General features: G+C 40.3%; 1 protein-coding gene across 10 annotated transcripts in view; it reads right to left on the minus strand.

Moving 5' to 3' along the window:
* Nucleotides 1–16,839, minus strand: part of GULP1 (GULP PTB domain containing engulfment adaptor 1) — a 1,494,945-nt gene that overhangs the window by 1,427,250 nt on the left and 50,856 nt on the right. For 3 of the 10 annotated variants that reach the window (XM_073558202.1, XM_073558205.1, XM_073558196.1), the window contains exon 1: nt 10,104–10,213. The exons of 4 other annotated variants lie outside the window; for them this stretch is intronic. Coding sequence is in view for 2 of the 6 variants with exons in the window: in XM_073558194.1 (XP_073414295.1) it covers nt 10,104–10,234 (131 nt within the window). In the remaining 4 variants the exon portion in view is untranslated. Of the gene's footprint in view, nt 1–10,103; nt 10,235–16,839 lie in introns of those variants that run through there. 3 more of the 10 variants (XM_073558194.1, XM_073558195.1, XM_073558199.1) reach the window with 2 other exon arrangements.

Consider the following 16,839-nt stretch of genomic DNA (forward strand, 5'->3'; position numbering starts at 1 on the left):
CCAAGGTGGTTTGCACATTAACCCCTTACAGACATCAGGCGTAATAGTACACCGATGTTGGTATCCCAGGCTTTGATGTGGGCTCCGTCGGTGAGCCCACATCTTTTCCGGGACATGTCGGTTGTTTTGAATAGCTGACATGTGCCCGCAATAGCAGTAGGTGGAATCGTGATCCGCCCGTGACTGTTAACTAGCTAGATGCTGCTGTCAAACTCTAAATGTGCCAGAAATATGCACACCGATGACCCCCTTCACGTCATTGGGGGGTCATTGGTTCGTCGACATGACAACCAGAGGTCTCCTGGAGACCTCTATGGTTGTCAGTGCCAGATTCCTATGAGCACCACCCAGTGGTCGGCGCTCATAGCAAGTGTGTAATTCAGCTACATAGAGGCGGACTGATCATCATCTCTACATAGCTGAGCTGATCGGGCTATGGCAGTTTGTAGTCATGGAGACTATTGAAGCATGCCAAAAGTTAAAGAAAAATGTTTTTAAAAATATAAAAAAAAATTATAAATGTTCAAATCATCCCCCTTTCGCCCCATTCAAAATAAAATAAAACAACAAACATACACATATTTGGTATCGCCATGTTCAGAATCACCCAATCTATCAATAAAAAAAGGATTAACCTGATCACTAAATGGCATAGGGATAAAAAAAAGTCAAAGCGCCAGAATTACATTTTTTTGGTCGCTGCGACATTGAATTAAAATGCAATAACAGGCGATCAAGAGATTGTATCTGCATCAAAATGGTATTATTAAAAATGTCAGCTCAGCACGCAAAAACTAAGCCTTCACCCAACCCGAGATCATGAAAAATGGAGACGCTACGGGTATCAGAAAATGGCACAATTTTCTTTTTGTTTAGCAAAGTTTGGAATTTTTTTTCACCACTTAGTTAAAAAAAAAGTAGACATGTTTGGTGTCTGAACTCGTAATGACCTGGAGAATCATAATGGAATGTCAGTTTTAGCATTTATTGAACCTAGAAAAAAAGCCAAACAAAAAACAAGTGTGGGATTGCACTTTTTTTTTTTGCAATTTCACTGCACTTCAAATTTTATTCCTGTTTCCTGTATTCTAGTGTCGTTCAAAAGTACAACTTTTCCCGCAAAAAATAAGCCCTCACATGGCCACATTGACACACACACACAAATAAAAAAGTTATGGCTCTGGGAAGAAGGGGAGCAAAAGACGAGAACACAAAACCGAAAAAAGCACCGGTCATGAAGGGGTTAATGACCAGGCAAATTTTTGCAATTCTGTCCAGTGTCATTTTATGAGGTAATAACTCTGGAACACTTCAACAAATCTCATAAAATTTGTTTGATATCAATTGCGCTTATTTATGAAAAAAATGGAAATTTGGCAAAAAATTGGAAAATTTAGCAAGTTTCAAAGTTTAAATTCTTATGCCCTTAAATCAAAGAGATACATCACACAAAATAATTTAACCCCCCGCAGCATTTAGGGGGTTAAAATGCCAGAAACGGTGTAGGACCACGCCTAGCACTGAATGTTGACTGTCAGAATCTGTGAGCGTAAAATCGTCTGGCTGTATCCATATGCCAAAAGTCGGTAAGTACCAGGCGACCTGGATGTATACATATGTCTAAGGTCGAAAAGGGTTTAATAGCCTGTGTAGCTCCATGGGTATTACCCTATTTTCCAGGCATTTCCCCCATCTGTCCCCCTTTCCCTTTGCTGGTTAATAAAATGTTGGGGATCCCATGCTATTTTTTTTTTCAGAAAATAATTTAGTAAATAAAAAATACATCATGATCCGAGCTGGAAAAAAAATTGCAGATTTTTAATTGGATTGCATTCATCCAATTTCATCACAAGTGGTAATAAGCCCTAGAGTTGTTTCAGAAAAGAGCAACCAAAATTATTAACTTTTTCATTTTTACCACTAAACTGTTGTTTTACACGCAATTTTTTTCATTTTTCTAATAGGATTTTTTTTGCTAAAAGTAGACATTTTTGCAACAAACTGAGGTCCATTTTTCCTGAGTATGCAAATAACCTGCATATAGTTGGAAAATACTCTCCAGGCACAGTGCAAAGTATAGAATGGAATGAGCGCCATGTCATAGTGCAGATTTTACTATTGTAGTTTGAGGATGCCATGACCCACTGGAAGAGCCCTGAGATTCCAGTGATGATTTGGACTTCATGGGTGTTTTCCATAAACAAGCAGCAGTGGATGTTGCTAAGTGAAAATTGCAAACTGCCATTGAACTGACCAGTACGCTGTTGTGACCAGCACTATGGCTAAATAGAGCTGTAAGGGGTGCAATAAGAGATAAAAATAAAGCATTTAGAGAATTAAAGCAAGTAGGTAGTGATGAGGCATTAAATAAATACAGAAGATTAAATAAATTCTGTGAAAAAGCAAATCAAGACAGCAAAGATTGAGACAGAGAGACTCATTGCCAGAGAAAGTAAAAATAATCCCAAAATATTCTTTAACTATGTAAATAGTAAGAAACTAAAAAATGATAGTTTTGGCCCCCTTAAAAATAGTCTGGGTGAAATGGTGGATGAGGAAAAAGCCAATATGCTAAATGACTTTTTTTCAACAGTATTTACACAAGAAAATCCCATGACAGATAACATGATCAGGGATAAAATTCTCCATTAAATGTCACCTGCTTAACCCAGCAGGAAGTATGGCGGCGTCTAAAAATCACTAAAATTGACAAATCCCCGAGCCCGGATGGGATACACCCCCGAGTACTGCAGGAATTAAGCACAGTCATAGATAGACCATTATTTTTAATCTTTAAGATTCCATAATAACAGGGTCTGTACCACAGGACTGGCGTATAGCAAATGTGGTGCCAATATTCAAAAAGAGGACAAAAACTGAACTTGGAAATTATAGGCCAGTAAGTTTAACCTCACCTGTGGGTAAAATCCTGGAGGGTTTTCTAAGAGATACTATACTGGAGTATCTGGAGAAGAATAACCTTATGACCCAATATCAACATGGATTTACAAGGGACCATTCCTGTCAGACTAATCTGATAAGCTTTTATGAAGAGGTAAGTTCCGGACTGGACCAAGGGAATGCAGGGGACATGGTGTACATGGACTTTTCAAAAGCTTTTGATACGGTGCCACACAAAAGGTTGATACATAAAATGAGAACAATGGGGATAGGGGAAAATATGTGTAGGTGGGTTAAGAGCTGGCTCAGGGATAGGAAACAAAGGGTGGTTATTAATGGAGCACACTCGGACTGGGTCACGGTTAGCAGTGGGGTAGCACAGGGGTCAGTTTTGGGCCCGCTTCTTTTTAACATATTTATTAATGACCTTGTAGGGGGCATAGAGAGTAGAATTTCAATATTTGCAGATGACAATAAACTCTGCAGGGTAATCAATACAGAGGAGGACAATTTTATATTACAGGAGGATTTATGTAAACTAGAAGCTTGGGCTGATAAATGGCAAATGAGCTTTAATGGGGATAAATGTATGGTCATGCACTTGGGTAGAACGAACAAGATGTATAATTATGTGCTTAATTGTAAAACACTGGGCAAAACAGTCACTGAATAAGACCTGGGTGTATGGGTGGACGACAAACTCACATTTAGTGGCCAGTGTCAGGCAGCTGCTGCAAAGGCAAATAAAATAATGGGATGCATTAAAAGAGGCATAGATGCTCATGAGGAGAACATAATTTTACCTCTATATAAGTCACTAGTGCAACCACACTTAGAATACTGCGTACAGTTCTGGTCTCCGGTGTATAAGAAAGACATAGCTGAACTGGAGCGGGTGCAGAGAAGAGCGACCAAGGTTATTAGGGAACTAGGGGGTCTGCAATACCAAGACAGGTTATTACACTTGAGGTTATTTAGTTTGGAGAATCAAAGGCTTAGGGGTGATCTTATTACAATGTATAAATATATGCGGGGACAATACCAAGACCTTTCTAATGATCTTTTTACTCTTAGACCTGTGACGGGACAAGGGGGCATCCTCTACGTCTGGAGGAAAGAAGGTTTAAGCATACTCACAGATGCGGATTCTTTACTGTTAGAGCAGTGAGACTATGGAACTCTGCCATATGATGTTGCAATGAGTGATTCCCTACTAAAATTTAAGAAGGGACTGGATGCCTTTCTTGAAAAGTATAATATTACAGGGTATATACACTAGTTTCCTTAATATTGCGTTGATCCAGGGAGCTAGTCTGATTGCCGTATGTGGAGTCGGGAAGGAATTTTTTTCCCGAATGTGAAGCTTACTGTTTGCCACATGGGGTTTTTTGCCTTCCTCTGGATCAACATGTTAGGGCAGGTTAGGATAGGATATGGGTTGAACTAGATGGACTTAAAGTCTCCCTTCAACCTTAATAACTATGTTACTATGTTACCTTATAGTGACCAGTACATTATGCCCAGCTCATGCTTCTGGAGACATGCACCAGTAAATTAAACAGGCTCCCATCACTACAGAAATGCCAAACATGTGGAAGCTAGATGTGGTTTAAGCACACTGGGGCTCAAAAGGGAGAGGGGCATTTGGATTTGGGATTTCAGAATTTGCTGAATTCTTTTAGAGAGTGTGGAGGCACTGTGGTCACCGGGTGCTCTGGTTCACTAGTTGAAACTACATGGCCCATTGATCATCCCCCTCGAAAGCCCGCACTCCTTTTACCAAGGGCGTATTACTACTCAGACAACATACGGTGAGGAGCCATTTCACTTTTCCAGATCATAGGCAGATCATAGGCCAGACTACATCCACAGTGCCTTCATCTTCCTCATTATAGGGAATCTTCCGCTATGGGTTCCATCTGAATCATATATTGTATTTTCAGAGATTTACGTGGAAACTTTAGTGTAAGCGCTCAGCGCAGGATAAATGTGCTCTGACCCTTACTGCAAGCTTTGTGAGGCAGAATGAACAAATCAACAGCAGGTGAAGAATTGGTTTTATTCCGTTTCTACGCCGTTCCCTGTGAGGTAAAAGTGATTAGTGCAATTACAGAGATACCAGATTTATATCTTTTTTATGTTTGCCAGCTGTCACACACTAAAAGACGCCTTTTTTGGGCAAAAACTAGTTTTTAAATTCCCATATTTTGAAAGCAATAATTTTTCCATATTACTGCCGACAGAGCCATGTGACGGCTTATTTTTTCAGGAAGACGTCACATTTTTATTGGTTCCATTTTCTGATACTTGAAATGACATTACGTGTGTGGTAAAAGTGATAAGGCAGCTTTATTCTTTGGGTCAGTACGATTACAGTGATACTATATATACTGTATATATTGTGATGTAGTGACCACTGTGTCCGCTAGGGGGCGCTGTGTGGATGTCCGAGGAGTGAGGATAAATGGCAGAGTCATGAATGACCATTATGTATCTCAAGGTGGGTGGCCTTGAGATGGAGGCTGATGTGTGTGTTGATCAGCAGTGATACTGCTGACGTGTTGTGTCAATGTGTCCGGGAGAAGTCTCCAGGTAGCTTGGGAGATGGGCGGACCCAGTTAAATACAATCCCAGCCAGGGGGTGTGTTTAAGAACGCTGTTGCAAAGTGTGTGTGAAGGGTTCAAGGACCTGTGATGAGGTCATAGCCATGTGACCCAGTGGGCGTGGCTACGGACCATATAAGGTGGCCAGGGAAGGTCACATGTGGTAAATGCAGGGACCTGGTTGTTCCATTGTGAAAGATCCCGCTGGGAGATGTGTCTCCTGGCTAACAGCATGTGGAGTGGCTGTGTGTAATGGCTGCACGTGCCTGGTGAGTCCCTGGAGGGAATGGATGTCTGCAACATGGAGAAACAGCCATGAGGAAACCAGGACGTGGGTGAGATAACTATGAGGCTGAAGAGCCTGTGTATGCCAACCTGTATGACCACAGGGAGGACAGAGAGAAGCTGTCAAGGACGCTATGCTGATATGAACTTTATGCTGCTTGCTTTGGTTTATGCTGCATAAATAAACCGCATGGACTATAATGGTTTTATGGAAAACCCATGCCGGATCTAGTTTTGTGGCGGTTAAGCGAGAATCCCCTATGTGAATGACAGCGCTACCTCACTATATATATATAGTTTTCTGTATGATTAGGTGCTTTTACACAATAAAAACAATTTGATAGAAAACATAATTTTTTTGCAATGCTTTATTCTGAAAGTTATAACTTTCTTATTTTTCTGCTGATGGAGCTGTATGACGGCTTGATTTTTAGCGGTACAAGATGTTTTCAGTGGTGCCATGCTTATTTATATTCGTCTTTTTGATCCTTATTTATTCCACTTTTTGTTCAGCGGTATCAAGATAAACATCCGTTTTTTTGCCTTGTTTTTCTTTTTTTCTTTACGGTGTTCACTAAAGGAGTTAACTAGTGGGACAGTTTTATATGTCAGGTCATTATGGACATGGTAAAACCAAATACGTGTACTTTTATTGTTTATATATATAATTTTTTCATAAACATATTTATTTATGGGTACAATATATTTAGATTGGTTTTTTATAATTTTTCTGAACTTGCTTCATTATGCTCTGAGCATGATCAAGCAACTTTGCTAGCTCTGGTGACTCAGATGACATTGCATCACCATGGCAATGATCGTGACCCTGTGATGATGTCATGGGGTCTTCGATCCATGTGCAGATGAGCTTTCTTCCCTCTGCCTGCTTGTGAGTTTGATCGCAGCATTAAGGGGGTTAAAATGCTGGGAGCGGTCTAGCACTGAATGTCAGCTTTTTTAATCTGTGAGCGCAAAATCGCCTGGCCGTATCCATACGTCCAAGGTCGGTAAGTACAAGGCGACCTGGATGTGTACATATCTTTATGGTTGGAAAGGGGTTAATAGACTGGGAAGCTCTATGAGTATTACTCAATTTCCAGGCTATAAACATCTGCCCCCAGCTATCCGCTTTCCCTCTGTAGGTTAATAAAATGTTGGGGATCCCATGCCATTTTTTTCAGAAAATAATTTAGGAAGTAAAAAATACATCATCATGATCCGATCTGAGCTAGAAAAAAATTACAGATTTTTAATCGCATTGCATTTCTCCGATTTCATCGCAAGTGGGAATGAAGCCCTAGAGTTGGTTCAGAATAGAGCAACCAAAGTTATTAACCTTTTCCCACTGTGGCTAGCTTTGGAATTTCTGACCAGGTCAGATTTTTCTAATTTGACATGTATCATTTTACCATATGTTAATCAATTTGGTGATTAATTTTAAGTTCCTATCCCAGTGATTCTGAGAAAGTTTTTACATAAATACTTGCAATTTATGTTACGCATAATTTTAGGCATATGGAGTGCACAATTTTAGTTGAGTTACATCCCCTGGCAAAAATTATGGAATCACCGGCCTTGGAGGATGTTCACTCAGTTGTTTACTTTTGTAGAAAAAAAACAGATCACAGACATGGCACAAAACTAAAGTCAATTCAAATGGCAACTTTCTGGCTTTAAGAAACACTAACAGAAATCAAGAACAAAAATGTGGTAGTCAGTAATGGTCACTTTTTTAAACCAAGCATAGGTAAAAAATTATGGAATCACTCAATTCTGAGAAAAAATTATGGAATCATGAAAAACAAACAAACAAAAAAACACTCCAACACATCACTAGTATTTTGTTGCACCACCTCTGGCTTTTATAACAGCTTGCAGTCTCTGAGGCATGGACTTAATGAGTGTCAAACGGTACTCTTCATCAATCTGGCTCCAACTTTCTCTTATTGCTGTTGCCAGATCAGCTTTGCAGGTTGGAACCTTGTCATGGACCATTTTCTTTAACTTCCACCAAAGATTTTCAATTGGATTGAGATCCGGACTATTTGCAGGCCATGACATTGACCTTATGTGTCTTTTTTCAAGGAATGTTTTCACAGTTTTTGCTCTGTGGCAGGATGCATTATCATCTTGAAAAATGATTTCATCATCCCAAAAACATCCTTTCAATTGATGGGATAAAAAAGTGTCCAAAATATCAACATAAACTTGTGCATTTATTGAAGATGTAATGACAGCCATATCCCCAGTGCCTTTACCTGACATGCAGCCCCATATCATCAATGACTGTGAAAATTTGCATGTTCTCTTTAGGCAGTCATCTTTAAAAATCTCATTGGAAAGGCACCAAACAAAAGTTCCAGCATCATCACCTTGCCCAATGCAGATTCACAATTCATCACTGAATATGATTTTCATCCAGTCATTCACAGTCCACGATTGCTTTTCCTTAGCCCATTGTAACCTTGTTTTTTTCTGTTTAGGTGTTAATGATGGCGTTCGTTTAGCTTTTCTATATGAAAATCCCATTTCCTTTAGGCGGCTCCTTACAGTTTGGTAACAGACGTTGACTCCAGTTTCCTCCCATTCGTTACTCATTTGTTTTATTGTGCATTTCCTGTTTTGGAGACATTTTGCTTTAAGTTTCCGGTCTTGATGCTTTGATGTCTTCCTTGGTCTACCATCTGTTTGCCTTTAACAACCTTCCCATGTTGTTTGTATTTGGTCCAGATTTTAGACACAGCTGACTGTGAACAACCAACATCTTTTGCAACATTGCGTGATGATTTACCCTCTTTTAAGAGATTGATAATCCTCTCCTTTGTTTCAATTGATATCTCTCGTGTTGGAGCCATGATTCATGTCAGTCCACCTGGTGCAACACCTGTTCAAGGTGTGCTCACTTCTTTTTAGATGCAGATTAACAAGCAAATCTAATTTGATGCAGGTGTTAGTTTTGGAAATGAAAATTTACAGGGTGATTCCATAATATTTTCCTCAGAATTGAGAGATTTGATAATTTTTTCCCTATGCTTGGTTTAAAAAACTAACCATTTTTTGTTCTTGATTTCTTTTAGTGTTTCTTAAAGCCAGAAAGTTGCCATTTGAAATGACTTTAGTTTTGTGCCATGTCTGTGATCTGCTTTTTTTCTACAAAATTAAACAACTGAATGAACTTCCTCCAAGGCCGGTGATTCCATAATTTTTGCCAGGGGTTATAGATCTGAGACTTGTTTTTAACAAAATTTTCAAAACTGACTAGTTTTTCTCTGAGGATCAAGATAAGACCAAAAATAAAAAAACGGTCCACCTGATGAAGATGGGGTACCGTCGAAACGTGTTGTGGTTAAACACCAATTCCCTTGACCTGGTCTCATTCCAGCGCAACTGCGACCATTTTTTTTATTTTTGGTCTCATCTTGATCCTCTTAGAAGGTATATGGCTGGAGCTGCGGTGGACCCGTACTCCTATTGCAAATCCCTGCTGCCTCTACAGTGCTCCTATCTGACAGCTTATTCCCTGGCTCTCATAGTTTTTCTCTATCACAGCAACTTTATAAGCTACAGGATACACTCCTATGTCTCCAAAACCATATGAAATGTACATACAATGGAAGATAATGCAAATAATAACATGAGCGTAATGTTTATTTAAAGCTATTTTGTGTCTACAAAGAATATACATTTAATGTAAGTTAAATTGTGTGCAAGTAGTAAAGTTAGATAGCAGATAAGGTAAAATGTATGCTTATAGCTTGTCCTGGAATGTCCAATCTGTGGACAATCTTCCCTGATGCTCCAATAATTGTCAGCCATCATATGAACATCCCATGTACCCCAATAACATCCCTCCATGATTTTTAAATTTTGGTGGAATCGTTCACATTACTTATCACTGACTGCACCAAGGTTTTAAGTGAAGATACCAAGATGGATATGCAGAAAATGCAATTTGATGCTCATGTTGCAACCAAGCATTTTGTAGCTCTCCAAGAGTTTCTGGACAATTATGGTGTAATTGTTTACTTGTTTATTTCCAAGAAAAACCTTCACAAGATCTTTGAATGATAACCAAGAATTATTTTGGAGTTCTGACATTGTCCCAATGAATTGTTCATCTGTCATGAACTGCTCAATCTGTGGACCATCAAGTACAGCAGCCTTTTTTTCAAGTGACAGGCAAGGAAATGGCAAAATGAGGTACTTAAAACAGTATCCTTCAATTGGCAAAGCTTTAACAAACTGCTGTTTGAGACCCAGTTTTACGTGCAGAGGAGGGAATATAATGTTCTTTATGTCAAAATGTGACTCACGTGGAATGTTTTTTGGATCACCAGGCTTGAGATCAGATCTTGGAAGCCAATTCCGCTCCACCTGATGCTTCTGATGAGCTTGGCAGGCCCCACATGCACTGAAAACAAGGATACTTGGTGTATCTGTGTTGCTGAAAAAGAAGTAAGCATATACTTTTAAGGTCAACACAGATGATCAAATATTGTTCTTGATATTGCAAAAACTCAATTACTCTTTGTATGTCTCCATATTCTTCTTGAAGAGAAACTGAATAGCCAATTGAGAATGCATCACATAAATTGCCATTGTGGAGGACACACTTTAAGCTCCAGTTTGAGCTAATCGATGAACAGTCTACACTCATGAGTTATAGATTGAAATTCCCTATTCCTCATTTAAACCATTTATGCTAATGGTAATAAACAAAGCTGCCGTCACTTTTAAAGTGTTGCAGAAATAACAAAAATAACCATCACTTGACTGGAATATCTTTTTGCTCTCACCAAACTATAGGTATACCAAATTAAATCTTTTCATGTGTGTTCCCTTTGTCATCATCCATTAACTCTTGATGTACAGCATGCACAGCTTTTGAGGGGCCCAAGACTTATCTTGATCACCAAGATTCACTTTGAAATATGCAAAATAGGTTAGCTTGACAAATGTGCTTATGTCCATCCTTTGACTGGGAATGGTGAAACTGCCTTAGCTATAACAAAAGGAATCAGTGCTGTTTAGGCACTTAAGGGCCTGTCACACTAAGAGATATCGCTAGCAATATCGCTATAACTAGTGACGTTATAGCGATATTGCTAGCGATATCTCTGTGTCTGATACTTACCAGCGACCGGCTCCCCCGCTGGTTATCGCTGATCGCGCGAGAACGTTCAGGACTGTTTCTCGTCGTCAGCTTCCTGTGGCGCTTCCTGCTGTGAGGACGAGCGACGCGTGGAGCCGGGCGGGAGGACGCAGGATCGCCTGGTGTGACAGGTAAGTAGCGATCCCCGTCCCCAGCGATGTCGCTGGTGAGATCTGCCTATGTGGCAGCTCACTAGCGACCACTTAGCGATGTACCAGCGATCCTGACCGCGTCATATCGCTGGTCGGGATCGCTGGTACATCGCTAAGTGTGACAGTACCTTTACAATGAAAAGTAGCAGAGACAGACAGACATGATCTGAAAGAAAGTAAATAGCTGTGTAAATAAAAAAAAATAATTCTGCTAACCTCTTGTATACAGACTATACTTTTGGAATACCTATTACGGGTCACCAAGTTAGTCCTCCATCCCTCCCCACTCTAGGGCGCATTCGGGAAATAGGAGAGCACTAGATCTACCCTCGATGCAGCCTAGAATAATAGCATTAAGATAAGCTGCAGAGAAAAAAAAGGATGTGATAGAAGAAAACTAACCTCATTATGTTCAAAACGGTTTCCAGTGTACTATTTGCCTTTATTTATGAAAATATCTGAAGTTTGATGAAAATTTTGAAAAATTCACATTTTTCTACAAATTTTTAGGCCTCTAAAATAGTTTTTCATACCACTGAAAATAGTTAAAAAGGTATTCTCATGTTATTAAATTAACTTAGTTGGACATTATGAAAATAAGTGATTTTTCTATCGTCTGTGGATCTTCTACTATGAGAATTTTTATCTTACATAGTATGCAGCTTGCTTCTATGGAGTTTGGCCACCATGCCTGGCCAAGGGTGAAAAGTGGCTCCATTACAAGCCAACTGATTTCTATACAGAAGTTAGCTGTGCACCTATCTGCCTTACCTCTCAGCTGCAGTCATGCTGCCTTTACAAAACTTGCAAAAGCAAAGTCTAACAAAACAGTTTTCCTATCCATGGCTCTCACTCAGCTGAGTTGAGTGCTTTTTCAAATTTACTGTTATCTCTATAAGTAATTATAGTGATAGCAGTGTAGACTTCAGAACAAACCACTGATAACTGAACAACAAACAATAAAGCCAATGCCAGAAACTAGGAAATAAGGAAACTTTAGAGCTGTGAGAGGCAACTTGAGGATATCCATTTAATAATAACACTATAGAGATCCTGATTACACCAATTTGTCACTTGCCGAGACCAAAGAATGACACTACATGTTTCTGGTGCATGTAACATGACTAAAGGCCCGGTCACACTAAGCGATCTCGCTAGCAAGATCGCTGATTTTGTGACACATCAGCGATCTCGCCAGCAAGATCGCTGTGTGTGTGACGGGGATCAGTGACCGTCCCCCCTGCCAGTTATTGCTGATCGTGCTCAAGCAGCCTGGACCGTTTTTCAATTGCTGGTCTCCCGCTGCCCAGCGCGCATCACTGCGTGTGGCAGTGAGAGACCAGCGATCAGCGACGCTGGTTGCTAATGTAAACATCGGCTATCCAGGAGCCGCGGCTACTGGATACCCGCTGTTTGCCTTGGAATCCGGCATACACGCTGGTTTCCAATGTAAACGTCGGGTATTCAGGAGTCGCGCAGCTCCTAGATACCCGATGTTTACCTTGGAAACCAGGGTGTATGCCGGATTCCAAGGTAAACAGCGGGTATCCAGGAGTTGGCGGCTCCTGGATAACCAACGTTTACATTAGAAACCAGTCTCCAGCGTCGCTGGTCCTGATTGCTGGGGCTGTCTATGTGACAGCTGACCAGCGATCAGCCTAACGATGTCCCAGCGATCCCATCATGTCGGATCGTTGGTGGGATCGCTGGGACATCGTTTAGTGTGACAGGGCCTTAAGGGTGCTACACACACCAAAAACTCTAAAGTGTAATTTGTTGTTCTTTGGTACACAAGTCGGAAGACATCCTGATCTTTTAAACGTACTTTATTAAACTTTGCAATTTTACTCTGATCGAGTCAGTAAGAAAATAGGATCTATTTTTCCTTCAGCTCACTAGTAAGTTATCATGATCTCTGGGCCTACATTATGCTGCTCTCAGATGGAGTAGCAAAAACCTGGTGACAGACTCCTTTCAACACAAAGTGGAATGAAAAAAGTAAAAAAATTACTTATGCTTCACTAAAACATTAGGCTCAATTTTTTTGACTACGACAAGGGGTAATAGGAGAAAATGGACAATTTGTTTTACATATTCTCCTGAATGCAGCATTACCCTAAGTGGTTAAAAACCAATACTTGGGCACATGGGGGCACTTGAAAGGAATGGAGTTATGTCTCCTTTGGAACCCAACTTTGTCTGGTTTAAGAGTAAAGAAGAGACTTTGCTATTTGTTACTATCTTTTCAAATAGCCATTAAAAGGTATCAATCATTAACGAATCTCAAATTTTAATATTTTTATAACTGGGGCACTTGCAGAGCCGCTGAGGTGTCAAAACAGCAGAACTCTCCACAAATGATTACATTTTGTAAGCTATAATGCTTAAAAAATTCACCTAGGTGTGTGGTGAGCATTTTGAACTCAGATGTGCTTCACAAAATTTTATAACATTGAGGCATGGAAATGAAAAATTACTTTTTTCAAATTATCGTTTTATTTCCAATTTTTTCATTTTCATAGGCAGTAGGAGGATAAAATGAACCCCACAATTTAAATAATTTCTTCTGAACATGACAATACCCCAATTACTGTTAGGCACATGGCAGGCCGGAAGAGAAGGTGCGTCATTTGACTTTTGGGGGGAACTAATGGCTGGAATAGATTGTGGTCACCATATAACATTTGCAGAAATCTGAGATGCCAAATATGCAGACACCTTTCAAACATTTTGGAAACTACATCCTCATGTAATTCTTCTTGAAATGCAGTGAGTACCCAGAAACCACAGCTATTTTACAAATATCTGTTGTATTGGGCAATGAAAAACGTAAACAAACTCCACTAAAATGGGGATGTGGACCCAAATTTTTATAAGGGATAACATGAGGAAAACACCCCCCTTAATTTGGAATGCAATTTTTCATCACTGCAGTGAAATACCACATAAAGTCAGAAACTACTATTTGGACACTGTTGAGCTCAGGAGGGAAGGAATGCAAATGCAGAATTTGTTGGAATTTTTTCTGTGTGCCATGTCCCATTACCACAGTTCTTGAGTTGCCAGAGTCGCTTATCTGCCCCCAAAAGTGATTCCATTTGAATTCACTTAAGTTCAGCTTCTGACAACACAAATGTCTCACAAAATTTTAGACGTGAAGATAAAAAAAAAAACTTTTTCCACTAAAATATTATTTTTGCCCCAGAAATCCCATTTCTTAAAGGGAACCTGTCACCTGTTTTGGCCGCTATAAGATGCAGCCACTGCCTTTCAGGGTTACCTACAGCATTCTATAAGACCTCTTTCACACGTCCGTGTCTCCGGTACGTGTGGTGACAGCTTTCATACATACCAGAGACATGTACTCACGTAGACCCATGACTGTGCACATGTCAGTGTGTTTCCACGGACTTTGTGTCCATGGGCAAAACACACTGACATGTTCATTTTTTGCTGTCAGCGCTATTCCCCGGTGGCAGGTGCTGAAGCTGGCTGTCATCATTCTCCCCACAGCAGTTGGGGGATTTTTGGACTCTTACCCCATCATCCGACACCTGCTGCCGCTAATAACAGTGACAGTATGTGCGGATGATCGGGGTCGGCGCACTTCTCTGCCCTGTTGAGAGCAGAGCAAAAGTACTGCAGTGCGCAGGCGCTGGATCTCTCTGACCTTTCCTGGCACCTCCGTACTGCAGTACTTAGCTCTACCCTCAACAGTGCAGATAACTACACCTGCACAGGAACGTGATGACGGGGAGGCATGAAGCAAGCAGGAGGGCGGCGTCGCATGAAGATGGGAGGCGTCAGACCAGGACCTGCGACACCCATCAGACAGGTCCGCACTGGACCACCACCCCGGATGAGTATAACAAAACTTATTTGTCTTATCTTGCAGGTCAGATTTGGGGCTTATCTACAGCATTTTAGAATGCTGTAGATAAGCCCTGAATGGCGGTGGCCACATCTTATAGCGGCCAAAACAGGTGACAGGTCCACTTTAAAGGCTATTAGAACAAAACTGACACCATAATTTTTTTACACAACTTATCTCAAATGCAGAAATACCCTAAAAGTGGTAGGTAAACTAACTGAATATGAGATTTAGATTTTGGAGATGAGAAGTTGATCCAGGGAATTACTGTAGTTTGACATACAGTTGTGTGAAAATGTTTTGCCCCTTTCTGATTTCCTATTCTTTTGCATGTTTGCAACTTAAATATTTCAGATCACATTTAAATATTAGACAAAGATAATACAAATAAACATAAAATGCAATTTTTAAATGAAGATCTTTATTTTTAATGGAAAAAGAAATATAGGGCCCTGTGTGAAAAAATGATTGGCCGCTAAACCTAATAACTGGTTGGGCCAGCCTTAGCAGCAACAACTGAAATCAAGCATTTGTGATAACTGGCAATGAATCTTTTACAACGATCTGGAGAAATTTTGGCCCACAAACATTTGGAGGGTTTACGAGCATGATTCGCCTTTTTAGGTTCATGCCACAGCATCTCAATCAGATTAAGGTCAGGACATTGACTAGGCTACTCCAAAGTCTTAATTTTGTTTTTCTTAAGCCATTCAGAGGTGGACTTGTGGGTGTGTTTTGGATTATTGTCCTGCTGAAACCCAAGTGCTCTTCAGCTTGAAGTCATGATGAGAAGGCCGGACATTCTCCTTCAGAATTTTTTGGTAGACAGCAGAATTTATGGTTCCATTTACCATAGCAAGTCTTCCAGGTCCTGAAGCAGCAAAAATGCCCCAGAAAATCCCACTACCACCACTATATTTTACTGATTGCATGATGCTTCTTTTCTGAAATGCTGCATTTCTTCAACACCAGATGTAATTGGACACACAGCTTCCAAACAGTTCAACTTTTGTCTCATCAGTTCATTGTCAGCGTATTCTCCCAAAAGTCTTGAGGATCAGCTAGATGTTTTCTGGCAGAACTGAAACCAGCCTTTTCTGTTCTCATTGCTCAGCAGTGATTTTCATCTTGGAACTCTGCCATGCAGGCCATTTTTGCCTAGTCTCTTCTTATGGTGGAGTCATAAAAACTGTGCTTAACTGAAGCAAGTGAGCACTGCAGTTCTTAGATTGTTGTTGTGGGGTCTTTTGTGATCTCCTGGATGAGTCACCACTGTGCTCTTGGGGTAATTTGGGTCAGTTGGCCACTACTGGGAAGGTTCATCAGTGTACCATGTTTTTGCCATCTGTAGTTTGCTGGATCCCCAAAGCAAATCTGGGGTTCCAGCAAAAATTAGCTTTATAACCTTTTCCATGTTGATAGCTCCCAATTTTTCATTTTTTTCCAGAATTTCTTTGGAACATGGCATGATGTCTAGCTTTTGAGGATTTTTTGGTCCATTTCACTTTGTCAGGCAGTTCCTATTTAAGCGGTTTCGTGATTGAGAACAGGTGTGGCACTAGTCAGGCATGCGTGTAGCTAGGGAATTTGAACCCAGCTTCCCAAAGATGTGATAAGCCACAGTTAATTTGTTTTAAAGGGAACCTGTCAGCAAGGTTGTGCATAGTAACCTACACACACTGTCAGGTTGGCGCCGTTATACTGTATAAAATGACACCTTGATTGATGAAATCCGCTTTGTGGATGTCTCTTAATCTTTATTTTCAGTTTGTAGTTAATGAGATTCTCGTGCTCTAAGACAGGGTTCATGTATGTGGTGCTCTGATTAGATATTCATAATGCAGACTGCTGACAGGTCACTGCTCGCTCACTGA

The sequence above is a fragment of the Dendrobates tinctorius genome, unplaced genomic scaffold (assembly GCF_039654945.1).
Source record: "Dendrobates tinctorius isolate UK_male_01 unplaced genomic scaffold, ASM3965494v1 ptg000254l, whole genome shotgun sequence".
NCBI lineage: Eukaryota > Metazoa > Chordata > Amphibia > Anura > Dendrobatidae > Dendrobates > Dendrobates tinctorius.